The 10,527-nt window shown below is 43.2% G+C and overlaps 1 protein-coding gene across 2 annotated transcripts in view; it reads left to right on the forward strand.

Moving 5' to 3' along the window:
* Window positions 1–10,527, forward strand: part of ssbp4 (single stranded DNA binding protein 4) — a 93,288-nt gene that overhangs the window by 78,590 nt on the left and 4,171 nt on the right. For both annotated transcript variants that reach the window (XM_034146685.1, XM_034146686.1), the window contains exons 6-16: window positions 2,036–2,119; window positions 4,871–4,997; window positions 5,144–5,211; window positions 6,545–6,609; window positions 7,260–7,305; window positions 7,409–7,444; window positions 7,582–7,636; window positions 9,652–9,722; window positions 9,843–9,921; window positions 10,308–10,336; window positions 10,422–10,527. In XM_034146685.1, coding sequence (XP_034002576.1) covers window positions 2,036–2,119; window positions 4,871–4,997; window positions 5,144–5,211; window positions 6,545–6,609; window positions 7,260–7,305; window positions 7,409–7,444; window positions 7,582–7,636; window positions 9,652–9,722; window positions 9,843–9,921; window positions 10,308–10,336; window positions 10,422–10,523 — 762 coding nt within the window. In that variant the 3' untranslated portion in view covers window positions 10,524–10,527. The remainder of the gene's footprint in view (window positions 1–2,035; window positions 2,120–4,870; window positions 4,998–5,143; window positions 5,212–6,544; window positions 6,610–7,259; window positions 7,306–7,408; window positions 7,445–7,581; window positions 7,637–9,651; window positions 9,723–9,842; window positions 9,922–10,307; window positions 10,337–10,421) is intronic.

The following is a 10,527-nucleotide window of genomic DNA, read 5'->3' on the forward strand; positions in this document are numbered from 1 at the left end:
TTTGAAATTTGAACGCAGTGGAGGTTTTATTGACATTTTATAAGTGGACAATTATTCCGAGAACAATCCCTGGATTAATTAAGTCTATTTATAAACCAGTTAATTAAAAGGAAATGTTAAATCAATAAAGAACAACAGTATAATCGAGCCTTGATTTGTGTACATGCATCTTTTCCTGCATATTTGCATGGGCAAGTTAATTCAAAGTTATGTCAACATGTTCACCAGTGTGTGTGTGTGTGTGTGTGTGTTTGTGTGTGTGTGTGTGCGTGTGCGTGTGCGTGTGCGTGTGTGTGTTTGTTTCAGGTTATGTTGCACATGAGTAATCCCCTAATCCTTTAGCTTTTCCCTCTGTTGTCAGACACACACCTGTTGAAGTAACACCCCTCAGCAGCCCCCCTTCCCCTCTTCAATACACACACACACTGTACATGCACACACATATGGAAGCCAGCACACACTCAGCACCTGAGCGAAGAATATCCTGCTTTCACCTATGTGAAAAAAAGGAAGATCTCATATTCGCACTCATCACCGCTCAGTTGCACACACACACACACACACACACACACACACACACACACACACACACACACACACACACACACACACACACACACACACACACACACACACACACACACACACACACACACACACACACACACACACACACACACACACACACACACACACACACACACACACACACACACACACACACACACACCTGTAATGTTACCTGATAGCAGAGTGCTTGAGAAGCTCTGGCAGAATAGTAGATAAGCCTGGTCTGACAGTGGGTGGTCCTTCTCCTCCGTATTCATCTACAGGTAGTAACAGTTGGAGCATCTGCTGCTGGAGTCAGATGAGGTTACTGAGTGTAGAGGGAGACAATAAGGTCAAAGTTCACTGATTCTGTATTTACTTTAAAGAGGAAATGTTTTGCTCATTTTCAGGTTTTATATTTGTATTTGTGCCTTTAATGTTTAAAAAGGTCTTTATTTTTCTCATACTGCCTTCTCTGGTTGGTTAGCTGGCCAGCTCTGTTGTGATTGGTCAACCGCTTAGAGATGTCCCGCCCCCTAAATTCTCACAGACAATGGGTGTTTCTCAATCGCGAGTACGCTTGCTTGGTAGCACATGTCTGCGGAGCATCTTGCTTCAGAAGCGAGTCAAGAATACTTCCTGGCATTCGGAAAACAAAGAGTGGAACACGCTAGCAAGTGTGCAGGTGTGCGTCATATGAGAGGCCCCGCCTTACATCTTCCGCCACAGATTTGGGGAAATTGGTCCGTGCGCAAAGCATTGTGGGGATTTTAAGACCGCGGAGTCTACTCATGTGCAGCCTCGATATTTCTCCAAACGGAGTACGCCGGGTTCGGTAGATTTCCAAGTATGCTGGAGATTGGAACAGTACTTCGGCGGCACTCGATGACGTAGTATGCTTGAAATAGTGGCTCTGAAGCAGCTTTACTTGCGATTGAGAAACACCCACCGTCTTGAAGCTCTAGCCAAGTGTTATTTAGTGATGTCACTATGTTAACGAAGTAAACAAAGGAGTCCAATGGAGGCGTTTCAGGCGGGGGGGGGGGAGTGTGTGGGAGAGAAACTCCCTCTGGAGGGAACTTTGGGATCTTAGCCTTTGCAGACCATTTACATGCACAAAACCTATATAACACACGACTACAGGAAAGGGAAACGCCCAAAAATCCTAACAGGGCCTCTTTAAATGTCATATGATGTTATTCAAAAAAGCCCTCAAAACTCACTCTTGCCTTCAATTCTAACCCTATAAACCCCCCCCCCCCCCCCCTATTCCACCTAGCTTTGCACTTTATTTTTTCACTTTTGTTGTTATTTTTCTTGACTTGCATGTAAAGCGCTTTGAGCACCAGGAAAAGCGTTGTATAAATAACATGTTTTATTATTATTATATGACATTGTGCTTTATTTTAATATCTCCCGTGTTCAATATAACTAAATACTTTATTGTGACACTTTATTGACATCTTTTTCCATCTTTCTCCACCAGGGTCCTCCAGGATCTCAGCCTTCCCCACACGCACAGCCTCCCCCACACAACCCCAGTAATCCCATGATGGGACCTCACGGACAGGTAAGACGGAAACATTTACTCCCCTTCTCCCCCCCTGCTGCTGCTGTGTTGTACTTCACTCTAAGCCATTTCTCACACTCACCTCACCTTTTCACTGGCTCACACAACAGCAGTGTACAAACAGCACACCGCTCCCTTGTTGTGCTAGCAGGCAGGACAGGCAGCATCCACGATGGTGGGTCGGATGAATAATTTAGCGGTGTTGGCCCAGCTGTAAGGAGCGGAGGTGCATCTGGAGGGCCTCTTCTCTCCCTCAGCCCAGCACTCACCATCCCATAGTCCATCAATAGACCATTAATATTGCAGCACAGCCTGACACAGTGCAGCTCTTCGTGCAAAAACCACTACACGGTCAAAGGATAGAGTGGAGAGGAGGAGAAGGTAGACAGGAAAGGAGTAGGATGAGGTTTAAAAAGAAGTAAGTCATTCCTAGCCTCAAGGGGTATATGGGATTATATAATTTGTCCTCCACTTGCCCCAAACACACACATACACCAAACACACACTGCATAATTACTATTGAAAGCCAGTCTCCTGTTGTATTTGCGTTGTCGGTGCTTATCGCTGTGTGAAAATGAAGATATGAACATTATTCTGCTGTTCATACTCCGTGACCAAAACACACAACTCTTACCCAATCGGCATTCCAATCAGCATGTTTCCCCTTGATACTAAAACAGTGTGATTAATTCTTATCATCTGACGCTGAAATATGGCTCGCTGGATGTGGGTATTTGTAGTTTGTGCAGCAGCAGACTCTCATAGGTAATTCTGAAAACCATCTGTCTGGGGTGCTTTACATTATTCACTAGGTGTGTGTGTGTGTGTGTGTGTGTGTGTTGTGTTGTGTGTGTGTGTGTGTGTGTGTGTGTGTGTGTGTGTGTGTGTGTGTGTGTGTGTGTGTGTGTGTGTGTGTGTGTGTGTGTGTGTGTGTGTGTGTGTGTGTGTGTGTGTGGTGTGTGTGTGTGTGTGTGTGTGTGTGTGTGTGTGTGTGTGTGTGTGTGTGTGTGTGTGTGTGTGTTGTGTGTGTGTGTGTGTGTGTGTGTGTGTGTGTGTGTGTGGTGTGTGTGTGTGTGTGTGTGTGTGTGTGTGTGTGTGTGTGTGTGTGTGTGTGTGTGTGTGTGTGTGTGTGTGTGTGTGTGTGTGTGTGTGTGTGGCTAGCTCTTGTCCCCTCTCTGCTGAAACATCTGTGTGCATGGTGTCTTCACTTTCTGTTATAATTCACACTATCCAGGCTGTTTATTTGAAGCACTGGTGATACCGACTTGGTGAGAAAATGTGCTGAAATAAAGACAACGCAGTTCCCATGTTCCTCTTCTTCGCTGCTCCATCTCCTCCTCTCCCATATTGTCTCCCAGTCCAAGGGTTTAATCCTCCATGTTTCCCCTCCTCTCTCTTATCTGTTCTCCTTTACCTTTATCCTAATGGATTTTACCACCTGAGGTCTTACTTTACAAAACTTAACAACAAGCCCCTCCTTCTTAGTAAATGTAACAAAACTACTATAGGACATTTTTCTGTTACACAATAGCTCCCCCTGCTGACCTGAAAGGCAGCACTTCATAATAGGGAGAGATAGAAACAGGAAGTCAGGTTAACTGAGTCTTTTGTTTCCATTCTTTACAAGTATCTGTGCTAATTAGGTTTTTCTGCGGTATACCGTTGTGACTGATACACATACAGAGCCCAGATACACTCAAATAAACGCTTTTAATTAAAGCTGATATAAGCGTCATAACAGTAGGGAAAACACTAGTCTGTAAAGACCTGTGGCTTATTAGTTCAACAGCATCTTAAAAGAGAGAGAAAATAGAGATGAATTCATAAAAAGGACAATATATTTTATTTCCGTCTTAAATCACATAACAGTGGACCAACACTTATGGATGTGAGGTTATTAAGTTTGAATATGCAGCTAAAATGACCATGGCACGCTGAGACATGCACACTCTTGTGGTTTGTGTATTTTACAATTCATGCATTGTTATATCTCTATCCATGTCCTTCTATCTCATTACTTCTGCTGCATTCATTTCACAAACCCTCCTATAAATAGAGAGTGACCTGTTTACATGGTTTGCTTTCAAGTAAAACATTCAAAGTATTTTTCCTCATCAGTCTTAAGAGACAACCTTCTTAATTTTTGTTTATGTTGGTGAATCTATTTATTTGACCTGCTATCTTTATAAATAAGATGCTAAGTTTTATTATAACTCAAGGAAATGTTCAACCCGTCTTAGACTGTGTGAAATGCACTTAAAGGTGGGGTAGGTAATTTTGGAGAAACCAGCTCGAGTGCACTAGAATCTGAAAATACACAACCGGAGAAAATCTGCCACTTCCTTACAGAGCCCCTCCTCCAACACACACGAACGCGCACATGACCAATGAGGGCACGAGATAAGTTTGTGCACAGATGGAAGGCTGACAGGCAGGTAGGCCATCCAGTTATTTTAGCCGGGCCGGCTAAAATGATTGGTCGTACTTTTTACAGTACTACGGCTTCCACAGATGACATTTTGTTATGGATTTTTTGTCAAAGCACTTAAGATATTCATTGCTATCGGGATGTTAAGAGCATTCCATGGAATATAACAAAAAGTGTATCTCGAGCCGGTTTCTCAAACTTACCTACCCCACCTTTAAGTGAAACAATGTCACAGGAAAAATCATTTTAACAACCATTCTGCTTCTGAATACCCTAAAGTTTAAACTAAAGTAATTATCGTCCTTCTTATGTCCTTCCTGCAGCCATTCATGTCTCCACGGTACCCAGGCGGCCCAAGGCCCTCCCTCCGTATGCCAAATCAGCCTCCTGGGAGCATCCCCGGATCACAGCCTCTCCTACCAAACAGCCTGGACCCCACCAGACCTCAAGGTATTAAAACATGTGCTGTTATTCCAGAAAGCACCTTCAGAGTAATGTCATTTTCCCGTCTCAGTCTGAGCCTTTTCTCCTCATTTATGGGGTTATTATTGATCCAAATAGTGTATCTATTCTAACAAGCTGCTGTTTCACCACAGGACATCCAAACATGGGCGGTCCAATGAGAATGAATCCCCCTCGAGGCATGGGAAGCATGGGCCCACAGGTAAGCACCAAGGATATGAATTAAACACACATACAGAATAAAATAGAGAGAATTGAGTTAATAAAGTCATGACAGAGGATGGTATATCCTTCACTGCCAGCCCATTGCACTCCCACTCTGCAGATGCCACACAGCCACATTTGGTGCTCAGAGTTACAGTTTATGAACACACCAAATGTTCATTAAAGGACTACCATAAAAACGGCCATAATGTCAAACCAGCAGCCTATAAACTGCATGCAGATAATCAAGAGGAAGGATTCTGGTTGTGCCAGCCTCGTTACTCTGCCTTTAAATGTCAGAAGTGCTCTGATGATTAGGTTGGCTCTAAGCGGAGCTCACCCACTGCTAACGCCAGGACTTCATGTTCAATCCTACTTGTGAATCCCACCTAAGGAGACAAACTTTGAGCAAGCAGCCATCAACACATTTTGACCAAAAGTGGTGCCAATTTTTGCACTGTTGTTTTTTTTTTTAAGTCAAAGTAATCCAGGGAAATACATAAATACTCTGCATTTTATATACGGCTTTATTCGTCTTTGGGCGTCTCAGCATTCACACACATTCATACAGAGGCAGAGGCAGAGGCTGCATTCACACACTCATACGCCCTTGGCTATGCCATCAGGGAGAAATGTTGGGTTAAGTGTCTTGCCAAACGATATGTTGACTGGAGGGGCTGGGAATCGAACCAGCTACCTTCTGGTTAGTAAACGACAACTCCACCTCATACCCACAGCCTCAGTAACACACATAAGGTGCTTAAACAACAGTTTCCCTTTGAATTACTGTTACCAGACATCTGCTTTATTCTGCAACAAACCACTACTCGCTCCAACATCACCTAACACACGCACACACACTCTCCCCCCATGCCCCTCGGCCCCTCTCTGTGCCACCCTGGCTCGGTGACTTTGGCAGTGTGTGTACCAGCAGCTGGTGTGGCATCTGCTCGACAAGTGTAATCGTCTGCTGAACAAAACTCTTCCTCTGAGTGGAGCTGCTCTCTGGCCGGCCCCCCTACTCTGTCTTTCTCACACACACACACACACTTACACAAGAACACACGTGTAGTGGCAGCCAAACCCGCCTGCTGGGCAGCCATGAAAACATACACGCAAACACACAGTGGGGAACATGAACACACACAGACAGAGACACACAACATACAGGCGTGCTCTCACACACAGCTGTCCTCTTTCACACACAGCCCATATATCACATAATTAAACACTAGTTAGGGGGAGACATGATGGTCGCTGACCTTCATTAAGATTCAAACCTTTAGACGGAGCAGGTGTGACAGTGTGTGTGTGTTCCTCTCTTTGTGCAGAACTACGGCGGAGGGATGAGGCCTCCTCCAAACTCCATGGGGCCAGGGATGCCGGGCATGAACATGTGAGTACATTTACAATTTAGTTTTTAAATGTCTATATTCTGCTGCCAGAGTTAAGCATAATTAAAGGGAAATTCTGTATTTTTCTTCACTGATTTTTGTGGTTGCTAGAGGTGAACATTTTCTCATCAGTCACTTGGTGAGATATGGAGACTTGACAATGCATTACAAATGTGTGTATACATACAAGTACAGAGAGAAATGCGCATTAAACTTAAACTTTGAATTGCTTTAGTGTTTTAATTGTTCTAGTTTTAATAAATACTGTTTGTGTTTATGCATTTCGGAATAATTTGTCCCCAGATCTCACCATACTATATGTGAGAAGAGAAATGTAATTGCATCAACAGGTTATAAAACAACTTTTGCCCCTATCCAAAAAAAACATTGTTCACTTACAAAAATCTCAATTGAAAGATGATGTCATCAGAAGGAATTACTCTATTAAGGTGTGCTTTCTGCAGCTAAATAGCAATGGTCTCACAGCTCAAATATGTGCATATAGACTAATAGACTTTATTTATGCACTCACAAAATCATCAAATGTAACATGTGAGTAATGACAAGCATCTCCTATGATGCATGCTGCTCTGATATGTGCCTGAAGTCTTCTATTAAAGTTCTCCATCTCTTCCTCTCTGTATTCCTGCAGGGGTCCAGGTGGAAGAGGTCCCTGGCCGAACCCCAACTCCAACTCAGTGAGTCTCACTGTCTTACATCTTCATTTCTTACATGACTGAGTGTGTTTACAATACCCGTGTCTCATGTTTTGTTTTAACCTCGGTTCTCTTCTCTCCACAGATAGCTTATTCATCTTCATCTCCAGGCAACTATGTGGTAAGTGTCCCGTCATGGACTCGTGTTGGACCGGCGGCCATAAATTACCTGTCATGCAGTGATATCTAACAGGCACACTGCCATCGAGATGCACTCAGCACTCATTTCTCATTGTCTCTCTCCTCTTCACCCCTCAGGGCCCTCCAGGGGGAGGCGGCCCACCAGGAACTCCCATCATGCCTAGCCCCGGAGGTGAGTTATACACTTCAGTTCCCCGTCTGATTTCTACTTTTATCCTGCGTTCACTGAACAGAGGCTCTTTCTAAGAAACATCAAACCTGTTCTCTGTCAGATACACATCTCTCTTTGGGAAAGACAGGCAGTGATAGCACTCCAAATACTCAAGGAATTCAATCTATTTTGTAAGATTAAAACATTAACATTTGGAAATATTGCAATGAGCTTTTGCGATTAATGTTACACATGCATGATAGCCGAACATTTATTCAGTGGTGGAATGTAACAAAGTAGATTTACTCAAGTCCATATTTAAGTACTCATTTTTGGGTTTATTTGAGTTTCAATTTTATGCAACTTTATTCTTCTAGTCTACTACATCTCAGATACTCATAATGTACTTTTTACTGCACTGCATTTATCTAAAGGCTTTAGTTACTCTACATATTTTGATAGGCTTTTGTCTACAAATTTGAAATGAAAGGTGCCCTATTATGCTCTTTTGAGGTTTTCCCTTTCCTGTTGTGTGTTATATAGGTTTGTGTGCATGTAAATGGTCTGCAAAGGCTAAAATCCCAAAGTTCCCTAAATAAAGCCTACCATAAAATCATGCAAACATGTCACAGTAGAAGCACAAAACGCAATTATGAAACCTGAAAGTGAGCATAATATGGCCCTTTAAAACATCCTCATCAGTGACATGCATCATACACATTAATGCAGCTTTAACATTAATCATAAACATCATATATGGTAGTTAAACACTGACAGGGGCTTGAAGTGCATTTTGCTCACATCCTTTTACTTAATTACGTTTTGAAAGCAGGACCTTCCTTTTCCCAGTACTTTTACTTTACTAAATGATCTGAATACTTCTGCCACCACTGCATTTTGTAAGCATTTCTCAGTAAAGGAACAAAAATATTCTGGCGTTGTTAGCTGTGTTTTCTCTCAATGTTGAAAGGAAAGCGGAGGCATGTCAGTCTGCAATCAGACGAGTGATCTTCCTCAGCTTTGACCCATCAATCTAGAGTCTGAGCGGAGGATTAGCTGAGAACAAAACCCTGTGGGCTGATATCCTGTGGATGTTCTCTTTCTGCCGGCCTGCCGAGAGCTTCTTTTTGTGTCCACTATTTATTATTTATATACATACCTCTATTGTGATACGTTGCCGGGGCAACCTTTTGCAGAAAATGCTCCTGCTCACACGTACACCGGGAGTGGAAACATATTTCCACTGCAGTCGCCAAGACTGTGCGCACACACACACTTCCACACAAACCTCCCACAAAAAATGCACACCTCCCACTCAGCACTGCCCCCCCGTCCTTCTCCAGTCACGACAAAACAGGCTATTAGATGAAGGGACACTAAAAGGCGAGATCTCTCCACCACTTTGCACATACTGTCCTCTCCTGTCTTTCAATCTGCTATTCTGATTCCAGCCTGCTTTTTCTCAGTCTGTCACTCACAACTTTCCGCCTGCAATGTCAGATCAAGGTCACCTCATCCTTCTGAATTTTGTCAGGATAAGCAGACACAAGATGTGCAGACACAGCATGTGCTGGTTGTCGCACATTTGTCAAGTTGTCCATATGATATACCAATCTCCTGCTTCTAGGAAGGAGAGATTGCAGGTTTCTTTTATTGAACATTGCAGGGTGTGAAGATTGACTGACGGACAGATTCACTGACATTATGTAGTGACACTTAGAGTAACTTTTTTCTGCTGGTTCTTGTCTTGTTCAACAGAAATAAGAACATGGTTGGGCTCTAGCTGAATATGGGGAACAAATTGCAGAATTATGCTGAAACAACGTCAGACTCAGTGAAGGACTGTGCCGCTCCAGTCGTTTCTGTGCAGCTCAGCTCGTTATTTTCTATTCATTACCCCATTCCACACCCCGGCCCAAACAATTGGATAGAAAACGGATGTCGTTGATATAGGGCTTATCTGCAAGTGTTTCCCGGAGGAAGAAAATACTTAACAGTATTCTGATTTCACATATACCACTGTTTTTAATTCATAGATTCGACAAACTCAAGTGAAAACATCTACACAATGATGAACCCTATCGGCCCTGGTGGAAACAGACCTAATGTAAGTCATTTTGTTTAATTTTGATCTACACTTAACATATTTATCCAATATTTATTAGAAATGTTCTGTACAATTTACACAGAGTAAAACTAATAACCTTTATCATTTGTTTTTCTTTAGTTCCCTATGGGGCCAGGTCCTGACGGGCCTATGGGAGGAATGGGTGCTATGGAGCAGCATCATATGAACGGATCACTAGGTGAGTAGCCAAAGATAGTGTGTACAGCATGCACTTCCTTAAGGCTCCTAAGTATTTTCATACCTGTTAATGTCTTTAGAAGTGAGACTGTGCCCTCTCATGGCCGGCAGAGGAAGTGTCCCCCCCCCATCCTGTTATTGATCAAAGCTAAAACAGATTAGTGGGGCAGTGAGAAGGCCAATTGATCCGGTAGATTTGCGAGACGTGAACATTGAAGCCAGCGAGTTGGTGCTCATCTGTATCTGAAACAAATAGCTTAATTAAAGGCCATATCCTGTGAGAGGGCAAGCTGTTCCTACTTGCTCTGGATATCCTGATCGTGTTGAATTAGGATCAGTTAACAGTAACCTCATAACAATTTCTCCTTTTTCTATTTCTAATCACAGGCTCTGGTGACATGGATGGGTTGCCAAAGGTAAGACTAACTGACTCTCAGTCTATCAATGTGTCTGTCCGTATGACTTCTGTATTCTGACTTGTTCTGTTTACCTGTATCACAGAATTCTCCTAACAACATGGCAGGCATGAACAATCCTCCCGGCACTCCGCGGGACGACGGCGGCGAGATGGCAGGCAACTTTTTAAAACCCATTCCAAAGTGAAAGT

This window comes from Trematomus bernacchii, unplaced genomic scaffold (assembly GCF_902827165.1).
Source record: "Trematomus bernacchii unplaced genomic scaffold, fTreBer1.1, whole genome shotgun sequence".
Lineage (NCBI taxonomy): Eukaryota > Metazoa > Chordata > Actinopteri > Perciformes > Nototheniidae > Trematomus > Trematomus bernacchii.